Source organism: Nasonia vitripennis, chromosome 1 (genome assembly GCF_009193385.2).
Source record: "Nasonia vitripennis strain AsymCx chromosome 1, Nvit_psr_1.1, whole genome shotgun sequence".
In the NCBI taxonomy this organism is placed as follows: domain Eukaryota; kingdom Metazoa; phylum Arthropoda; class Insecta; order Hymenoptera; family Pteromalidae; genus Nasonia; species Nasonia vitripennis.
In genome coordinates this window covers 36,274,296-36,296,163 of record NC_045757.1, presented here as the reverse complement: position 1 = coordinate 36,296,163, position 21,868 = coordinate 36,274,296, and the positions used below count along the sequence as shown (strand labels likewise).

The 21,868-nt window shown below is 44.3% G+C and overlaps 1 protein-coding gene across 3 annotated transcripts in view; it reads right to left on the bottom strand.

The window, feature by feature from the left end:
- The window catches only part of LOC100114845 (L-galactose dehydrogenase), a 30,195-nt gene extending 11,124 nt beyond the window's left edge, over positions 1-19,071 (bottom strand). The window contains exon 1 of one of the 3 annotated variants that reach the window (XR_004344417.1): positions 18,509-19,071. Coding sequence is in view for 1 of the 3 variants with exons in the window: in XM_016990221.2 (XP_016845710.1) it covers positions 18,509-18,885 (377 nt within the window). In the remaining 2 variants the exon portion in view is untranslated. The remainder of the gene's footprint in view (positions 1-18,508) is intronic. The other 2 variants (XR_001729758.3, XM_016990221.2) reach the window with 2 other exon arrangements.
- Positions 19,072-21,868: the final 2,797 nt, after the last annotated feature.

Here is a 21,868-nt window from a genome sequence, read left to right as displayed (position 1 = left end):
TTTTTAACGCTGGGGAGAGAGAAATTGATGGGGTTGGCTACTGCGCCAATTACAAAATAGTGCGCTCGAGGGTCGGAACTGGGCCGCGCGCATTAGTTTTGCCGCGGACGAAACGAGCAGGGAATGTCAAGATGAGTTTAGAGGATGCCTTATGGTTATTATGGTTATTATGGTTATTATGACGAATTCTTGGGGTACATTTGTATAAATTGCCGTTGGAATATTTTTGCTTGGCCGAGAAAAAAGCACAGCAAAATTGGGCTAATTCTGAATGAATGAGGAGGGATCGCTAGGATTGTATTTATATACTGAGGATGAATTTGCGCTGAATTCAATGCATATCGTGTTTTTGATCGAGATCGGGAAAATTATTATCAAACGCGAAATTTGATCGAGTTCTTGAAATAGCAGCGCTTTGATGTTAAAATTACTATCCTCGTGCTTTGTTTTTGATGGGATTCCAGCGTTATACCGGGAACTCATGAAATTTTTATAAAATTTATGGATTCCGGTTCATCACGACAGAAAGTCTAAACAACATCTAGTTCATTGCAGTACAGTATCTCGCTCAGTAAATGCATCAGCTGAGGTAACCGCACTGGCGCTTGCCCGATGGATGGTCCAAAAATTGGCCATTAAATTTCTCCTCGTGCCACCGCAGCGATCGACGGCAGAACCGAGCATTTCACCCCCTCCACTCAAATGATAACACACGGCTGTAAAAGCCCTGGGATATATCTGGACATCGGGGAATCGGCCGGCCTACCTCTTGCGCGCAAAAAGGCAGGGAATGAGACGAAAGAAAGAAAGGAACTCGATATTTCCGGGTCACGTGACAAAAGTCGGGCGACCTTCCAAGTATCCTTCTTTCTAGCTCTCTTTGGGCTATATAGGTGTACACACTTCATCTCTCGTATCACACCCGATTTTTGCGCTATTGCCGCGAAATTGGCGATGTCCGGTTATTTATGCCGGGATAGACGGACACGTTCTTTTTATCCTCTCTGTATCGCAATATCCGCCGCATCGCTTTGGTATATACCTTTTTGCCGTCGACTGGTATACTCGGTGAAATCGATAATCAAAATTCAGCCTCTCGATTCGGATATACTCAAAGTTTCTCAGAAAAAGAGGTTAATTGGAATCATTCTTGCGAGTTTTAAGGATTTGGCCTTTTGTCTGTTTTACATTCCACGCAGGTACGATTTCGATCCCAAAACCGAATAAGGTCAATGTTCTTGGAACAGAAGTGCAGTTCTTCGCTTGTTTATCCGCAATGTGTAATCGTGCAATGCTTGAGGTAGTACGAATTTTTGAAAGAGACTTTAGCCCCCATGGAATAACCGCTGATCCGTAAAGTTTATGGGTGTATTTTAACAGCTCGAACGGAGATAATGTTTATTTATTGCCTCGAAATTAGGGCATATAGTTTAGGGTCGTTTAATGATCTCAATATTTTATCAGCCGCTGTAGGTCTAAAGTTGCTAAAACTTACAGGCGTAATAAATTTTGCTGATAGTACTTACACAGCCCCAAAACATGTCGGTATGCAAAGTCGATATCTTCATTTTCATGGAAGGTGATTTACTGCCGCTTTACGTTCGTTAAAGAGTTTTGAACAAGAATTCTACACTCTTTTAAAACGCGTTAATTTTTTACCAAACGAGTTGCATGCCCGAAAAAAATCACCCGCAAATCGAGTAACGATCTCCGTCCATTTTTCTCCCAGGCTTTGATCTAGTTTATCGATCATAGAACACGTTTCTTAAACCACTCACGTTCGCAATAGTAAATGCCGTCGCAAGGCGCTATATGGGCTGATTTATTGCATATCATGAGCCTCCACCTGCCGCGAAATCATCGCGGCAAATTGCCGATGAACTTCTGCTCCGCGCGCGGGGATTAAATTTTCGGCGCGCAGAGTTGTATTTTGCAGATTTCCAGGGGTAGATTGAATTTTTTCTCGCTCTTTTTTTCATAATTGAAAAACGCCGGGCCTTTTACGTGTGAGCCAGAGAGCAATTTCGGGAGTAGGTGCCGCGAAACGAAATGAAACGAGATGCTCGAAAGAGTTCAAAAACGATCTCTAAAATGTAAGTGCTGACGTTTCTTTTAAGGATATCCTAGTGCGGGATTAGTTTGCGAAAATTATCCGCAAACACGTCGTTTCTCGGGTTCTCGATGAGATATACCGTATAACCCTTTAATTTACCTCGGTATTCGCTTGAAAATGAGAATTAAAACGTAATACTCTATAGTTAAAAATGCTTTCACGTTGAAAGCTTTTATCCGTTTTACCGAATTTTCTCTCCGAAGAGAGATCGCTTTAGCCGATTCTTGCCATGCGTGAATTTTCGCAACTTCGAAAATCATCGCACCAGGGACGTTTCTGTAAGTCAAGGTATCGAATACAGATTTGCCACGATGTTAAAAAACTTGTCATTGAGAGCCCCCTTTCAATAATAAGCCGCTACAAGGACGGGGATATAAGCCGGCGAGTCCTGCCAAGAAGTCGCTTCTCTTTCACTTCGTCTCATTCGTTAGCAATTGGTTTTAACAAGCAATCAATTCTTGAAATTGCTCGTACAGGCAGTATCTCATCCTCCACCAACTTTTTCCCTTCCGCTCGCTTATCGACTCCTCGCGACCCTCGCGACTACTCGGTATACTCGAGAATGTAGATCCTGTCTATCTCCCACTTGGCTCTTTTTTCCACATGAACTTCGTTCTGCCAGGTTACACGAAAATTCAATTATGAAGGCATACTTTTGTAGCAGAGCTATTTGGGAATATGGCCGCATTTACAAGTGTATTGCAACTGTTCAGGCTATCATAGTGAACGTAGCTGTTTTGAGGTGATGTATAGAGTAAGCAAAACTTTATGAAGAGTAATGTCTTGTGCTTAAAAGTTCGCTGCATTGCCTCAAACACAGCTGATTCGACTTTTACCACCTTCGCTATAAAGATTGATGTGCTCGTCTATAATAAAAACAACATCAACCTCTCGTACAACAATTAATTTTACCTGACTCAATTTCGTTCGGGTTCCTGAATTTTAGAATCGTCATCCCAACTTTGCGACATCGCGTGGCGAGACAATCGGAAATTATCTCGTATATTTTACTCTTCACAAATTCAAAACATTCTCCAGGTACACACGCTCTTCATCCAATGACACTCACCCTACTCACGTGTGTGTACATTAAGAAAATAACCCTCGAAGGGGTTCTCTCTAAAAAGTAATTTCAAAAACACTCTTTGCTCTGAAATAAAAAGTTCTTTAATATCGCGAAATCCGCTCTCGAAACAATCGGACTCCCATACACGAATAAAGGCGACTTTAAAATTGAAAAAAATTAATCCTTATTCCAGTTTCAACAAAAGCTTCGCTTATCCGAATAAACGCGTCAAAAACGTCCACCCCACTCCGTCACACACAATCGTCATCTCGCGCCGCCGGCGGCTTTTGCCGCGGAGGTGGTATAGCCTATATATACACGAATATAGCAGTAGCATCGCAGAGCGACTAAGGGCGCGCGCGCGCGAGCGGATTCCAGGAGTAGGGATCGTTAGACAGAGACGGCTGCAAGCTCGCGCGGGAGATAGAGCGAGAGGGAAAAGCTCTCGGCAGGCGTGCCAACCCGTGTCAGGTGCTCGCCGCCACGCGGTCGGTTCGCCGCTCAGAGTCAGTCTTATCGCCAAAACATCCCGCGCACGTAGGCCCGAGAGGTCCACCGGTTTTTTCATCTATTTTTTTTTGGTTGGACAGTTCGCTGCGTCGGCCGGTATATTAAATCAGCGTCGTCGTCGACGTTATCGTTGTTCTTGTTGTTGTCGATGTGGATCGAGGGTTGGCTTGTTATCGTTGTTGTGTCGTAACAGTCGATTCGAGCGAGCGGACTCTTTTGGTTCGGTGCTCCCGAGTAGGGTGAAAGTGGTTCGTTGTTTGGGAGGTTCGCTTTTGATTGGGTTATTGTGCGGCAAAGTGGTTTTGGGTAGCTGATTGGGCTGTGTTTGGGGAGTTCTAGGTCGCGAAATTCAAGAGACAGAGGCAAATAGCGAAGTTTGCCGTAGTCTCGAATTCAATTATAGAATGGTGTCGTTTAACTTTTCGTTCGTTTCTTGATAAACTTGACAGCTCGGTTATTTTCGCATCATCCGTATAATGAGGCATTAAACGTGTAAAAAGAGTAACAGCTTCTTAATGAGACATGAAACAGTTTGTTCACACGAGATTGTCCCCATTGATAATTCTAATGTGCGTTTCATAATTTGCTTGTGTTTTGCACTGTTTATCCACGGCACGTAAACTGGAAAACAGCCGCAAATGCAAGTGTCACGCGGTCGTCGCATGAAAGCTCGTTCTTTTATAAAATTTCTACGTTTCCCTCGTGATTAATAAACGCATAATGAATATTTTTGCCGAACCCACTACGTTTAATCAGAATAAAACACCGAAGTCAAAAATCAACGATAAACCGTTTTGTTTACAAACGCCAAATTCAAAACTTAATAAACGCCGCTCGAATCGACAGGCCACCCCTCGGAGACTGATTCGCAAACTCCAGAATTCATTCCAAGTTCAGACCAAAAGTGAGCCGTGAAAAAGTTGCCGATACATGTACCGCGTCGCCTGCAAGTTCTGACCGCGAATTTGAATAAAAGATCTTCGTACCATGGCGTCCGGTTATTGCTTCGAACGCGGTGTGGCATAAACACGAGTGACTCTCTTGGACGAGGAAAAAAGAAAGTGTCGGTGCGCGGAAAGCCGCTTCCTGACCGGCCGCTGATTTACGCATTCAACGCGGACTTTGAGAGGTGAGTCGTGAAGTCGAGGAGAATGAATTATTTATCGAAAATTTTTCCCTCCCTTCATTTTTTGTGTAAAATTACTTTTTAAGTAGACTAAAGAATTTCTTACCGACAAGCAGTGCTTTGAACTTGAAAAAAAGAAAAGGGAAATATTTTATTTACGATCTCGTCAATTTTTTTTTTTTTTCATTTATACTCGAGCGAATAATTTCGACGACAATCGGAAAAATATTATCCCGACCCGATGGAAATATAATTCGATCACTCTCAATCGGCTGTTAATCGAGAATCAGGATTCATCTCGATTTGATTGCCGTTGGCTCATTGCATTTCAATCTCCCGACGCTCATTCGCGTACGGTTATGGACGCTAAAGTGTTCGCGTAGGCTTTAATGAATTAGTGGAAGGCAGGGCTGCCATTTGTCGTAATTAGAGCGTCCCGTATTAATCACTTTATTATTGCCTCGAAGATACGATTCTGCGCTGCGTCGCAGCGACTGCAATGCGCTGATGCGGCTGCTATACGTAAGAACGAAATTGCCGCGAAATACATATTCAGCGCATAAATTTGAAAGAAGAGAAAAAAAGTTTTCCCGATCCAATTAAGAAAATATGAAGTTTTTGCAACGATAAACTTCCTTTGTTTGATGATTCGCCCAGACGGCGGTTCTCCAACTTATAATATTTCCTCGCCCCGAAAAATTCCGATATTGACAAACTTTTGCCTCGCCGCTAAGGTACACAGTTTGACTCTGGCCATCAATCCTTTGTCTCCGCGCATCATACCCGACGGGAAAAAGAAATATGGAAAAAAAAGGAAAAATATTAATTTCGAACGAGATAACCTCGCGATAAAGGATGCGCATAAAGCTCAAGAGTACAGCGACGCTATCATCGTCGTGGCAGCCTCGTGTCGCGGAAAAATAAATATTATGAATTCGCGATTCGGGTCAAGGAATTCAATTCAGGCAAGTTAGGCCACATAAACGGGAGACGGCCATAGTGGCCTCTCGATCATCGCGAGCGCGATAAATAAGGACTCGCTCGCGCGCTAGGCTCTATGATAATGGCGCGACCGGTAATTAATTGACCACGTACGGGGCTCAGTAACAATGCGGAGCCGATAGAAACGCTAGATTAAATGCAAATCCGAAAATGCAGGCGGATATCGATCCGTTCATCCAAGCCGCGCGATGAAATGATATTTTCCGGAAAGGGCTCTCTCTCTCTCTCTCTCTCTCTCTCGTTCTCTCGAATTTAATTTGACATTCGTGTTTGTTTTATGCTCGCTCGTTTCATTATGCCAGAGCGGATATAAATTATAAAGCCTACTGCGGGACACGCCACTTTCAAGTGGTTTCGCGGAGCTTCGAAATCCGATTACCGCTAAAGTATCTTTGCTCCGGGCTCATATTTTTTCGTCCCTTTGCTGCTCGTCTCGTCCCACTTGATGGGTCGCGTTTTCGTGTAAAGCTCGAACTCGAATATGATTGAAAATTGAGCGTGGTCAGATATGCAAATCGAGGAGTGAATAATACGCGAAACTGCAAAACACTTTCAGGCAATCTAATGGGGGCAAAGAGAGTATGGAAAGTCTCTGAAGACGCAAGCTGTGCGTGCGGCAAATGATAAGAGCGCAATCCGAGCCGACGACATCGCAGTGTCGCAGTGGCGAAAACGATGTCAAAGAAAGTGAAAATAACACAACGCTGCAGCGGAGAAACGGGAAGCCGGAGAGCGACTAAATTACAGCCGCTTTATGCACTCGCGAAGGAGCTGAACGGGGACGCGACGAGGAATTTTCGTACATCTATAGTGTAGCGTTCAGGGGAAGGATGATTATTATTATTGCTCGTTTCTTTCTGGAAATTCAAGTAAGAAAGTACCGCCGGGAGGCCTTTGTGCGCCGTTGGCCCCGGAAGAATGCGAGCGAATAATTAGACTTTGGCCGTTTTTTATTCCTCGTCGGGCTGACCGTATAAATTTTAAGTCTTTTAATTTCCTTGCTGGAACGAGCGCAGAGAGCTCTTCGGTGCCAATGTCCGCGGGACTGTTTTTCATGTAAGGGACGTAAAAAAGATCTTTCGCTCGAATTTTTCCTCCGTTGTTATAACGTCGTCGCTGCTTTTACGAGCCTTTCTTAAAGCTGCATTTGCACACAATGCGCGGCTGTACAAATAATTGCTGGGAGTGTAATAACTGTGTAATATTTTCTGTAAAAGCAGCCCGACGACGATCCAGGCGTTAATTGAAAATCTCGTCGTGTACTGCTCCAGGAGAAATAGGGAGTCTCGAGTCAAGGAAATCAATTGTCTAAGTTCGCGTGAACTTGCTCCGCGTACAGACTCCAGGTGTTGGCATTTGCCAAGTTCCACGCAGTATTTACACGCCATATTTCGAACAATTCTCTCTCGCGAGTCGCGCAGCTATAATGCGTACACCCACTCGAACACTATGAAACTCAAAAGCGCGAAGCCTGCAGTCGTCTGCTGTTCGCGTATACATATAAAACATCGAAGACTAGTCAGGCAGAAAATAGCAGCGACGAAGAAGCCTAAGCTACAGAAGCTATATACACTGCTATCCCCGCAACGAAAAAGCAAGCCGCGATACGAGTAACAACGCGCTCGCGGATCGAGGTTAGCCCAATGGGGTTGCCTCTATACTGTCTTCGCGATAAGATTAGGCGTTCCTCTTCGTCTCCGTCTCTCGCTTTCTCTCTCCATACGTTTTACTCTCTCCTCTGTTTTCCCTTCGGCGCAAACGTATACGGGCGCTTTATCGCTGACGTCGGATCGACAACAGCTGATATTAAGGGCAAACTCCTACGTGAGTGTGTATACTCGGAGTGGAAAACTGTAGTAACTTGGGTATACACTTATATGCGGGTGAGTATGAAAAAGGTGGCGGCGGGAGAGATAGGGCGAGATAAAATGTATTAAATTTGCAGCACTGAAGTTTATTGAATGTTCGCAAGAGTGTAAGCGAGAAATTAGCGGTTAGATAATCGCAGGAGGCGTTGATGCTCGCTGTAATTCATTGTCGTCGCGGTGACATTTGCATTTTACAATCGACGCGCGGTAACTTGATGACACGAGTTTGATATACTCTCGCCGCAATTTGTGTAATGAGCCGCGGGTTTTACGCTCGTGCGAACACTTGAAAACTTGAAGGGAATAAACGAGCAAACAAATGACGGACTTATTAAAGCACACCGGGAGAGGTATACCCAGAAACATTGGGAATTTTAATATTCCGGAGAGATGTTCTTTTGATCTTTGCCTTTTTGGCATCGGAGTTACGCTCGGTATAAGCCTTGTCGTGGTCACTTTGAAAGTTCTTTCTTCCAGCTGCCTGAATAAAAAAGAACATCGAAATCCGCTCGAGTAAATACAAGGGTCGAACGAGAGAGCACGGGGAGCATCGACACGTGCTTCCCGGAAAAGAAGCACTTTCTAGCTCTCGCCTCTTCCGCTTTGAATATTTATTCGACTTGTAAACACCTAGCTGTATACAGTCGACTCTCGGCTTGTTCATAGGTATCGGTTTGACGCGTTGCAGATCCTTTTTAACGCCAAGATTGACTGATGTGGCTCGTCTGGTGTGTAATAATTATATCCTCTCTCTACAAGGCTTGATTAACCCGGAGCTTTGATGTGAAGCAGCGGTTTACTCGATGTATCATATTGTTCAGTTAGGTCCTATTAGAAACCCAAAGTGATGGCTGGCATTTTAGAGGGGTTGATTAAATTAAATATTAAAATTCAATCCTACCGCGTGATTAAGCGCTTTGCAGCGAAATTTAACTGTGATTAATAAAAATTCATATTCTAGCAAGCATTTTTAGTTCATATTCGAATTTATCGCGGTATCTCTAAAAACTTTGATCCAAAAGCCCATACCAGTACCTAAAATACGCAAAAGCGATATTTGGCTGATTAATCTTCTCCGCGGTTACACGCAGCCGACAACAAATTTCCCGGATTCACTCCCCAAAAAAAAGTTTGCCCGTAAATCGTCGATCGATCGCGCGTTCGATACACCACCCATATTTTTCACCGCCCGAAAAGCGCTCCGACGCGTAACCCACTTGCTCCCGAGCATTACCCGGATCATTAGGCTCGATTTTAGGCAAAAGAGAAAAATTCGCAAAAAAACCTGTCCAACGAGTTTTAATCAGTCAGCTGTGCATATAGCTATACCTATATGTATATAAATGCGGTAGAGGGAAAGAGAGAGAGCATTTTTCCTAATTATTCCCCTCGAAGTCAGCGTCCGCTCCGATAATCCCGATCGAGGTCGACTACTCGCCGTGAGGGGCCACAGGGGATTCCTGAATTCCCGACAATTTCCACCCGCTATATATATATATATATATATATATATATATATATATATATATATATATATATATATATATACACACCTCCGCCGCGTCTTTTGGCTCGTTTGCCTTTGGCTTCACTTATCTCGACTCTCGAGGAATTTCCGCCGATGGACGAAAGGCCACTAGCTCTTCCGGTATACGTTCATGCGGACTGGCCTATATTTTCCTAGACGCCGGCCTCTACTCGATGTGTATGACGAATTTGGGAGAGGGAGAGCTGGTGACTCGAGATGTATCAATCAATTTCGAGTCACTCGAGCGCGATGAGATGCGTGCCTTGACAATTTTTTTTTTTTTTGTTCCGGATTCAGTGATGTATGGTGATGCGAAGACAATGATGCGTAGCTTATGTCTTGATCGGCGGCAAATGCGTTAGTTCGAAAGCCGATGATTCGGAAACGTGGTCTGAATTTATGATGCGCCAATGACAGGCATACATTGGTTATTTCCATTTCGATTGCTTTTATTCGTTGCAGGGCGTATATCTGATTAGATGCAAATATTGTCGGTTGAATTATATTTTGATATAAATTATGGAAACACGAGTACAGTCGGTACATCATTTTTTCAGATGAGAAACAAAAGAACGCTCCAAGTCGATAGAAAACTCTCGCACCCTTTATCTTGCTAATCGATAACCGAATGTACTATGAAAGTTACAAGCGATCTTGACGGGCCATAAGTCGGCTAAGGTCGGCGTAAAATTTGATGGATTTCGCGAAGAAAACTTTTTTCGACGTACACCTACTGTCAAAAGTTTTTCGCCCAGGCGAAATATACATCCAGACAGATATCCCGAAATTTGATTTATCGCAGTATAAACTCTTCGCGATATACTTTTCTCGTACTGGAGGAGTTTCCCTCTGCATACGGTTTACTCCCTGGGAAATTTTATTTTCTCCACGACACACCTTGTGTATACGAAAAGTAAAGCCAGACGGTTTCGGCGGCCTCTATTATCGAAAGCTTTTATCTTGATTATTCAACTCCTTTGTTTTTTTTCTAGATATTAGATAGTGAATCGGGTGCATAGGCAGGACTTCTATTTATACGAGCGGAGAAAAAATTCAGATCGCTGGCGGAAGTTACCACGATATCAACAGCTCGAAAGCCATCGCATAAAATGCTTTTTATTTACCTCATAATCGCCAGTGTCGTGTCGCTTTAATCGCGACCATCAACACCCACGCGTTATACCTTTTAATACAGAAAATTTTTTCCAGCTCTTACGAAAAAAAAGTCTCACTACCAATTTGCTCCGTTACTATTATTGACCCTATCGATTAAACAATTCGAGGAAAATTGAATTCGCGCTCTTCTTCGAAATCAAGAGCAGGGGAGAACCTGTAGAAGAGAATCGAGAACTTCAACTAGCGCAAGGCTTCCTCGAGAAAAATCGAGAGAGCCCGAGGAGCCAAGTACGCTTGCAATCTCCGGGACGCTTTTGCCTAGACTGGCGTCGTCGGCATCGACACTGCCGAGTATTTCATTTCGGATCATCCGATCATCCTTTTTTTTGCTCGCTTCTACACCTTCCGCGCGGGCGATGATGATTGACGAATCTTCTTAACTCTATTTAACGGATAATCGATAACTCGACGTTTTATATAGGTGGCCGCCATGTAAACCGGAGGGTCGCAACGCGGAAGGGAGAAGTTTTCGTTTCCAACGATTCATTAATCTTCGTTTTTTTTCTTCTGCTGCGAGGAAGATTCTAGCAGAAGATTACTCGCTTTCAAAAAACGATTTTCCGTGTACCGCGTGCGGCTGGCGACATTTTTATTAATTTGCATGGTTGCCTCCTATATATGGACGGACTATTCCTATATAATGTACAGCGCGTGCTGTGCGATTCCGCCGATAATTAAACTTTTTGTTTGGGGAAGATTGAGAGGATTGAGAGCATCGGTGAAATTCCGCGCTGATTACCGGCTCATTCAGAATTTAATCGAGAACATTGACGCGAGCTTTACGTCCTGGCCCATAGAATTAGATTTTTGTTAGTCGTCGACGTGAAATTGGAAAATAAGCCAGATTGAAACAATAGAAATCGATTACACACTTTCGCAACAGCGTCTATTCAATAGTCAAATTTAAATTCTACGGAAAATTAGTGCACGGAACAAATACTTTTCCTTACATGAGCGCCAGCAGTCGTAACATCACGAAATCATTAAATCCGAATCGGTACCCAACTCACAACTTCGCTCCAATTCTCCTTCATTCAAACTTCATCTCCACCCCAGCATCTCTCCTCGTGCTTCTGTGCACTCTGCATGCGACAAGCTCCACAACCTCTCTCTCTCTCTCTCTCTCTCTCTCTCTCTCTCTCTCTCTCTCTCTCTCTCTCTCTCTCTCTCTCTCTCTCTCTCTCTCTTTCTCTCTCTCTCTCCCCAACTTTCCACTCGTGAAAAAGACATCGGATTAAAAGTGCAATAGTAAGCTTCCCTCGAAGAGCAGACGCAGCAGCAACAATGGCGACTCCTCGCGTAAGTAGATAAGGGTCGAGTCAGGTAAGCCCTGAACCAAATGTTTTTTTTCTCGCTGTTATTTCGTCCGCAGACGTCTCGACTGTCGGCAAGGCGGGCCGAGTGCAGGTGATTCGGCCGCCTAATGCCACTTCATCCCGTCGGTAATCTGCCCCCGACATCTGAGCCCTGTACCTACAGCTTCCGGATTCGCGTTAACGTCCTACGCGCGCTGCTGCGACTGAGTGTTTTTTTTTTGTCTTTCGGCGGGGGAATTCCGGGGCTCGTCTACTGCAGACGTGTAATGGAGATGAGGACACGTTGTTTTTCTGTTTCCCGGGCTGAAACTGGAGAGCGCCGCGGAGAGGGATGACAACCGAGGGAAAATACGCCCGGAAAATGGACCACTCGATTGGCGAACGTCTCGCGTCGTCGTTTGGGAATGTTTTTGCGGCTGTCGTCGTCGTCGTTCGAAAATAGAACTCGAGTTCCTTCTGGAATTACAGCTCTTTCTCACCCTCTCGAAATGCTAGAGACTAGCTGCGGAAAGTACAAGTTTGATTAACACCGGTGTGCAAAGTTCTTATTTCGTCGTAAATTATTCATCGCTTCTAACGGCTCGGCTGTTGCCTCTTAGCAACAGAGCCGACTCGTCCCTCTCTTTCCGGCGCACATAATCCACCAATAAGGCGGCAGTTACAATCTCGAGGGAGAACGCGCGCGCAAATTGATCTAGATAAAGCCGAAGATCAGCCGAACTTCGAGAGCCCTCGATCCTCGAGGCCGATTAATAAATTCAACTCGCTTTTTATCCGCGAGATCCTCGAACACTTCCATTATCAGCTGTGGCTCGTCTATCTCGCCGGCATCTTCTCCCGCTGTCCCGAGGCGAGTCGTCGGAGCTACTTAGTGCTGCCTAAGCTCTTCTTCTTCTCCATCTTGCGAACTGCAGCTCAATTTCTCGAGGCCGAGATTCGCTCCTATGCCAGATCTCGAGGCGCAGAGTTATCCCTAAGTCCGCTAGAGGCAAATTACGGGAGGTTTTGCTGCTGGGCTTTGCTTCTGGAGGTGGCCGGTTTTGCCGAGTGGCTTTCGCTCGTCTTGCGTGACTGGAAGCACATGCTTCGTATAATGAATATCGTTTACGGCGCGACTTGTGGAAAAGTTGCGACTAAATGGGATTTTAAAGTTCGTTATCGAGCTATTAAATATCATCGGCACGAGGCGACGGCGAATCATCGCAGCGTAATAATCGATTAACCTTGAAACAATTAGTTTTCCGAGCGCGAGACCATTTTCCCTCTCCAGTGAACCGTCGGGCTCTCTCTCTCTCTCTCTCTCTCTCTCTCTCTCTCTCTCTCTCTCTCTCTCTCTCTCTATGTGTATATGCAGAGGCGAACTCGAGCGCACGTCTATTCGATTACAGTTGGGCTGCGCCGCGTCTTTAATGGAGTCTCCGTATAGCTCTTGACTCTCAACCCCTTTTTCCCGGTCCTTCAACTTTCGCGCCGCGTGTCGTCTCGGCTTTTTTCCGCGCGCGAAGTAGCAGTAGCTCATCGATCTTTGTTCTTTCCAATTTCCTCGTTCGTTCGTTCGTTCGCGGCCACTTCCAACCTGCGGCCCTTCTTTCCGCGCCATCGCCTCGTATTACCCATTTCGTCGTTCTCTCTTTTTTCGTTTATTCCACTCATTTTTGCGGATCGAGGGGATTCATTTGGACGTAGTTTATGATTCGTACACGGATATGAGAGGGTGTGTACAAGCGTAGGACTTGCGGATGGATTACTTAGGACCCTCGTGTACGCTTTGTCTTGATTCTATTCCGGCGAGGAAATATGTGCGGGTGTAGGCCAAAGATTACTTTTTCGGTTTGCTAAAGTATTCGGTGTACCTTATTTTCTGAATAATTCAAGCGCAATTTTACCTTAAATCTGGATTTCTTGAAACAAGCGGACAATATTTTTCACTCAGACTCTGGCTTTCTTTTATGACGTGCTTTCACGAGGGTCGACAACACTGCTCTCGTTTTTGGATTCATTTTCTGTACGTCGACCTGCGGCTTCAAGCCGTACAGTGGTCTCGAATTGCCTCGTGAACTCATTAGACTGTCGGCGCGCAGACAATCGTAACGTCAGCCTTGAACTTGTCTGGATGAGGAATAGTTTATGCCGCAGTTTTTTTCCCGAAGGGCCTTCAACTTATCTGATGTGCATCAGAGGTTTCTCATTACACTGTAAGTACTGTAGATAAGCATTTTCAATATTTGAAATGATTCTTAAGTCAACATTCATCCACGTATGTTACTTTTGAAAACGTTGAACACGTACGAGTATTCGTTCGGAATTAGCAGACTAGAAATGACCTGATAACAACGTCCAAATGAATCACTTGTAATGTATTATAATCCATCACAATATTCACAAGTGAAACGATACACCTAATAGTTGTTGAACAGAGCAATCGGCTTATTTTTATCCTACGCCATTTAAAACGCCTGAAATAGCCTGCTATATATCAGAACAATTATCTTGGACACACAGCCTATCGATCCTTTCCCCCTCGTATACCCATTGTGTCCACCAAAAAGAAGTATGACGCAAGTTCCACCGAAAGAAATAATATTTCCGTCTCCTCGCCTATCCTCGACATTCCAAAAGAGAAAGTATTCGAACTAATGCCGAAAAACTTTTCAAATTTTAAATAGCCCAGAGCCTTTGCAATACATTCTCCCTTCCAGCACAGACCGTCTGTTACCACTTATCTGATCTCACTAACGGAACGATTCCGCTAAATTGTTTCTGCGATATAGAACCCCTCGCGACGTTTTTCAGCCGCGCTGAGCGAAATTAAAACTCTCTTCGCTCTGCTGCAGCCTATTAAGAAAGTATTTGGCGAATGGTGATGCATTAAAAGCTCTGAACATTTTATCTCCCCTCATTTGTCGGGCGCGCATTCGTTCAGCCGAATTAGATTCTTCTCCATACGAATTTCCGCGGCAAAAGTAGGTCGAGCCACCCGACTATGCGGCTATGATACGTAGATCTCGAATATATAATATTAAAATATCCAGTCACACGTATACGTGTCACATCTCGCTGTGCTTGCACTCACCAGCTTTATGCGGCCCGTCGTATTATAGAGCGTATCGCGTCGAGTTCGCGCGCATATCTGAGTGGCGTTTAGTGTCCCTAAATTTTTTCGCCGATATATCTCGATTTTCGTCCGTCGTGTTTTGTTCCCAACGAGCTTCGCGCATTAGCGATGAGTATCGATTGCTCCCGCGAGAGTCGCGCCTGAATGCGCGATAAAATTCATTGCCTCCGCGGCGGACCGCTCGAGCTTTAAATGATAAATCATTATTCGCCGAATTATTTATGAAAATGACAGTCGGACCGCGAGTATTTGTTGGTATATGGATAAATATCGAACGATAAATTTGCTCGAGCGCACGTGTTCTCGTTTTGTGAAAGTTTGAGTCGATGATTTATTCTTATATTTATGCGTCGTGTAACAAAAGAGGCGTATATTTAAGAATATACATGCATTCAACGCTTGATTGACGTAATTCGCGTAACGATTTAAATTTAAAATTAAAGTCTTCGATCTAAAGGTCTGTCAAGTTTTTTTTTCCCGCCGCCGCGCAATTCTCACAGTAACAAAAATAAAATTCATGGATCCCCCAAGCGATCAAAAATGAAATCAAACCGCGTCGAAACAGTCCCGCAAGACTCGTAATCACCGGCAGTAAACCGACACCCAATCTCCCATGAAACCAGCAGCCATCAATCCGACCCAAAGGCAAACTTTCCTCGTCGGCGCAGCCCTCCTAAAATTTTTCGCGCCATTATTGCCGGTAACTTGCTTGGCCTGTGTATAGCGTGTCTACTTCCGCGTCGTCGTTATTCCCTATATTCGCGCATCGATTCTAAGCGCGCCGGCACGAAAAAGAGCCGTTCAGCCAGCTATCACATTCCACGCGCGAGTTTTGGCCGGCGTCCAACGATGCGCAACAAAACAGCCGGTCGCGCGTTGCTGGCCGCCGGCATAATTAATGCAACAGCCCGAATTTTGGCCTCGTAATGGCAGTTGTAAAATCCCATTAATCCGCAGTAGAATTTGCTACCGGAAGATCGCGAGGGGCACACACGTGGGGATTGATTTTTCACGGAGGTTTCCAGGCTAATTGTGACTCACCGGTGAGAGAGTATAACGTGAGGGCCGTTCGGGAGGCTTTCGGCCGATCGAATTTTTGATTGCGCGGGGGTGTGATGTGCTTGCGAGATAAAGGCCGTATTCGTGGAATCGATCTGTGTTTTTTTCTTCTTGGAAGGCTCATTTGTAATATGCGATTGCGTGTTTATGGGTTATGGCTGCTAATGCAATATCGTGAAAATTCAACTCGTCTACGTTTCCTTTTCTTTTTCTTTTTAATTCCACTCATAACTACAGTTATGCCCGACAAACCGAGGAACCAACAAAGAAAAATCAAATAACCGTCATTCTTTGCGAGTATCTTCCGCTGGCTATGTGCGTCCTTTCGATCAAAGAAAAGAGCACGTAAAATCATTTTCCTCGCCTCTTTCACGAGCGAGATCCACGCTTTTTCTATGCCAATAAATCCGTCACAGCAAGCCGAATTCAAATCCGAAACGAGAGTTTGCGCGTAGCTGAGCGAAAAAACAGCGATCCCGCGATTGAATTTCCGCGCCACTGCCGCGGGACGACGAGAGCAGTAGACGTAGGCGGAGTCGAGTGAGACGATATTTTTGTCGTTTTGGGTAATCTTAATTAACTATCGCAGACGACTTTCTTTCTTTTTTCTTGGATTTCGCGTCATGAATTTGAGAAAAGTAACGTTTTGAATGTATAACAGAGCGTGTGAAGTCGGAAGCTGAAACATCGTAAAGCACGTTGTCAGGTTGCCTGAGCTTGCAACTTAACGTCCACGCCAGTTATGCAGACTATCAAGATTACACAAGCTTACACAGATTAATCCCGTTGTTATTACGCTCGGAAAACATGCTTTGAAAATTAATGAATGCAATGTTTCAAGCGAACGATCCCAGAATTTCAATCGACCATCCGGCTTATTGCGGCGGCAAAACAATTTTTAGTTAGGAACATATATTATTTTCGAAAATAAAAAATATACTGTATAAAAGTTGCGCCAATTAAATAAAGCGCACGAGAATTACACAACGATATTTCAAACAAAACATGTCTCGATTGTAGCGTGCTTCAGGTCCGGCGCGAGAAGAGCACAGCGGCAAAGTTCGAAATTGTTTGTTGCTGGGCTCGTTCCCGCTAATTAGTCGAGCTTTCGTATTCCGCATAGTCGAAAGCAGCCGCGCTGCCGGATTTGCGCGAACCGCGAAAACCGACCGCTGGAACGCTTTCACATTTCCTGGTGCGCTGAGCTTTTTCGGAAAACTGCTACTGCCTCGCAGTCTATACCTACGCTTTCAGTCTCTTGAGTTCGGGGTATTTATTTCCAAAGCTGACTCGATGAATGGCTGATGGTTGCCGGCATGACACGTGTGGTTTATCGTGAAGGAAGCCGAGTATCTTTCGAACGTGTTTCACGTTTAGTCAAGGTATTTTCACGTTTGAATGAATGACGCCAATTCCGTATATAGGGTATATCTACACGCGGAGGAATTCTTCATTCGAAGCAAATCACGTTCTATTGCTCCACGGAGAGCTTTGCTCAGCTATACAATTTAACTTGCCTTGAACTCCATAAAATGACGCGGAAGAAAATAAAAGAAGTATAGTGTCACAGACGCACACGTCTGCAACGCGAGCAGCGAAGACGAGTCAGCGATAAGAGTCCGCCGAGCCGTACTCCTACTGCATAGCGTCCGAATGCATCGTAGACGTTAGCTCAGTGGTTAGAGCTCCCGCTTGTTAATCTCGGGGTTCCGCGGCTCAAGTCCGCGTCTACTCTTTTTCGCTTTCTGACTCGTCTCCTCTCCGTCCGTTACAATAGGCATAAACTTTCGTGTAACTGAGAGAGGCAAAATAGAAATATAAAAAAATAGAAAATAGGCGGAGAAATGAAGAAGAATCGGACTTTCTCCGTATCGAAACTACATCCCGCGAGTTCGCGGAATGTGGAGTTTCCGGAAGTAGGGTCCCTGCATTCAAAGTGGATACTCCAGAGAGACAAAACGCACTCGTGGGTGGGTAGAAAGACAATCGGGAAAAAGACAAACGTTCGCGAAAGCGCCGAGTTTTAAAGTGATTACATTGAGCTTTTCAGTCTCGCTTCTTTTCTCGCGTTAGTCTCGGTATAGAATATTAATACATTGAAGAAGAGATCGTCTGGGTGTTGTGACAATTTTGACGAGTTTTTTTTTTTTAATATCTCTCGTTGTTCTTTTAAATAGAAACGAAATAGTGAAAAAATCAATATACCTTTTTACCCTGCAAATTGACTTTATGATAAAATTAAACTTAGAGGAAGTATTTTGTCGACTGCAACAGTGAATATTTGATGTCGAAACAAGTTACTTCTATCTAACCGCATTTTATAACGGTCTTATTCGAATGAGTATTCTGAGAAATGTGTATTACTCTCACCTAACAGTTCACAAGTAGACTATCAAAATAAACAAACTCACGGTGTAGAGATGGTTAATTGGCGGATGTGACATTAAACGAAAACAAATTAAACTGTCTAGTATAGAGTTATACATATGTGTGTGTGTGTGTGTGTCTATATATATATATATATATATATATATATATATATATATATATATATATATATATATATATATATATATTAGTGCAGCAAACAAACAAGGTGATTCGCTTGAACACTGCACAAAAAAATTACCGCATCATAATCCTGGTAAGATTCTCGTTTATCTCCTTCATCCGGTGGGTGGGCCGTGTTTTGTTCACCTCACTCCTGAGATACGCGACCTGATCGTTCAGTATCTCGATCAGCCTACTCTGTTCTTCGACCTTTGTCCTGAAATTCGTGTTTTCCGTTTCGCAAGTCTGGAGCTTGTTTTCGATCATTTCGACGTATTTCTTTTGGCGATCGCGGTTGTGACGCGCCGCCAGGGCATTCTTGTTGGTACATTGTACTTTGATTGAACCTCTGCGTGTTTTGGGCTTCGTAGACACATCATCGTCAGCTTTCTGTCGCTTCCTACCGTATCTCAGCTGGGATTCCTGTGGCTGTTCCGGATCGTCGGCGTCCACCATGTCGTCCTCGTCCGTACTCTGGTAGCTGTTCTAGGACACTGTATTATTTGGTTACTGCTGCGCTTACGCGAGGTACTAATCGTGTTTGAGTATGATAATTTTGATCTCAGTCGTTGTACTGTCTCGTATTCGATATGACTTTAACACTTGCACGCCTTAGTATACTGTAAGCACTTTGTAAAAACCAACTGCCGAAAACTCACGCACTCTATCCTCAATATGGGCTGTCAGTATTGTTTGTTTTGATGGAACTAGCCAATAATCGAGGCGCTCACTGTTCGACGGTAATAGCAATTCTTAATCCCGGAACCGGGGAATAATCACGCAATCCTCTCGGGTATCAGCGGACTTCTTGTGCACCACGATATATCAAAACAGAACAATTTTTGAATTCATTCTTCAACCATCCATCCATCGCTTGGATTCTGCGTTTCTGGTCAGTAGAGATAGATGGCGCATAGCCGCTTTCATATTACCCTCATCGCTATCTGCAAGCCCAGTGCATATATAGTGCGGTATGCCACCTATGCCGAAACTACTTTCGGTTAGGCCTGCTTGGGCCGCTCGTACTATGATTGTTAAATTAATTGAACATTTTTTTAATAAACCAATTACTACATCGAGATTATGTGACGCAAGCTGATAATAATTTCCGATATCTACATCAGTCACACGCAGCATTCCAACAAAAGTGACCAGAAATAAATCTCCCAACAAAAAAGTTAGCCCTCAGCGAAGCAATTCATCTTTATATCAACGAGAGACTTTCCATTCCGTTTGAGCCTCTCTATAGCTTCGTCGTCCGTCGTCTCGCAAAAAGAAAAGAAGTCCGGAATTCAGCGGTTCGTGCCGATAACGACGATAAGGCGCTGAAAATGAAGGGACATCGCTCTCCCTTTCGGTTCATTGGCGAAAAAGAGACTTCCGGGCTTTGCGGACGCGCGGACTCACGTTCCATTTATTTTTTTCCTCTACCCCCCGATCTCGTCCTTCGACGAGCGAAAAAAAAACGAGCGATAGGTCCGAGAGCAGCGCCATTCAATTAGAAACTTTTTCTCGACAACCAGGCGGTGTATGCTTTTTGCATAATTCGGAGGAGAGAAGAGAAGACGAAAGTTGCGGGTAAGGTCTGTTGCGCGAAATTTTTCAAATTTAATCGGGTTGCATGCATAATGAGGGTTCAAAAGTTGCTCGGAGCGAAGGAGAAGAGTGTGGGAGCGGATATTGGATTCGATAACTAATAATTTCCCTGGGACGGGGGAGGCGTGAGAAACTTTCGTTTGTTTTCGTCATGCTAATTCTATTTCGAATAATGGGACAGAGCTCAATCTGGCTCTTGTCGGAATGTACGTTGAAGTTGAAAGGCAACTTTGATTTTGCATGGACACGCAGTATGTGTATACATATATTAACGCAGCGGGGGAAATGTGCTATTGAAAAGTACTTGTAAAGGACGGTAAAAATAGAAAATGTATTCTCGTACGTACAAGCTTCGACAATACTACGTGAAAATTGATTTTTTTCTGCTTTTTATGCTACCTCGACCAATCGCTTCGAGAGTGCATTTTTCAAGTGAAAATACTCATATAGATATGCAAACACAGAAATACTTATTATACTTTAAAAATTTTCTAAATTCACGAATAACAACAACAATGTTGCAACGTATAAAGCCCAGAAAAAATTAGCAAACTTCCTTAGGCGAAGGCGAAGCATGCATGCGTCGTTTAGCAGCGATGCACGAAAGTCCCCCTCACAGTTTCGCCTCACACATCCTCTCTAACAAGCCCAAGACAGAATGAGCGCACACGAGAGAGACAGAGAGAGAGAGGGAGAAAAAGGCGCAGTCGCTACGGCATTTGCATGATAGAGGAGTTCCCGATGTGTGTATCGGCTCCCGGCAATTTGCGTAACTGCGAATAATGATCGAGCCGACGCGGCGCGCACGCAGCGCCGCGGAAACGCCGTGTATTTTGCGAACGTAACAATTATCAGTTTCCGTTGCGCAACGTCGCGCCGCAGCTACAATCGATTCTTTTTCTTCGCTCCTTGTTTTTTTTGTTCTCGCTACTCGAGTTTGTAGGAGAAGGTCGTCGTCGCGCGGCATCCAAGTGAGCGAGCGTGATTTGCATTCGGATTGAGCATCGCACGTTGGGTTGGGCTCCGGCGATTTTGTAGATTGTTTGCCGAGGCTTCGGGCTCGAGTGGCGATTTGGATCGCGGAGTATGTGGAATTTTTATTGCTGATACGACGCTGGAATCGCTGAGCAGTATGCTCGTAGCTGGAAGACGTTGGGTGGCACCGGAATATTCTTGCCGATCGATTGTTTAGACTTATCGATTGTTGTCTATCGGTAAAAATACATGTTCTCCTTCGCGGATGCTCTAGGAATTGGGTCAAGGTCGCGGCGTCATCGGTCGTATTAAATTCGGAGGAAAGCGAATATTCAGGCTGGCCGAAGTGAGGAAATTAAATCTCCTTAACGTCTTTCGAAGATTCCGCGATCTCAGGGATTTTTGAAGGGGATAATCGTTTTGGATATCCATTGAGTGGAGTGTCTAAATTAATGGGGCATCTCTGTACTGTAAAATAGGTCGATCCTATCTTGGGCAGTATCGGGTAACTCGATGAAAGCCTACTTCGAAAATCCGAAGGGAAGACCGCAAAGCGAGTCTCATAATAGCACCGGTGGTTGAAACAAATCATTCCTCTGTATCTCTAGATATTTCAAGGATTTATTACTTATTAATAGTTATACGAGCACACTTTCTATTTCACGCATTTAACGATCAATTTAACTAAAAGCCTTTAAAAGGGAGGACTCGTTAAACCTGGATTTTACCAACGCCATACGGTCGAGTTAAATTTCAAGAAACAAGAGGGCACGTTCTGCACGACATAAGTAATACGAGTGATCTCATTGAGCATAATACACTCTCCGGATTAAAACTAGAAAAAAAGAGCGATTTTCCACACCGACGC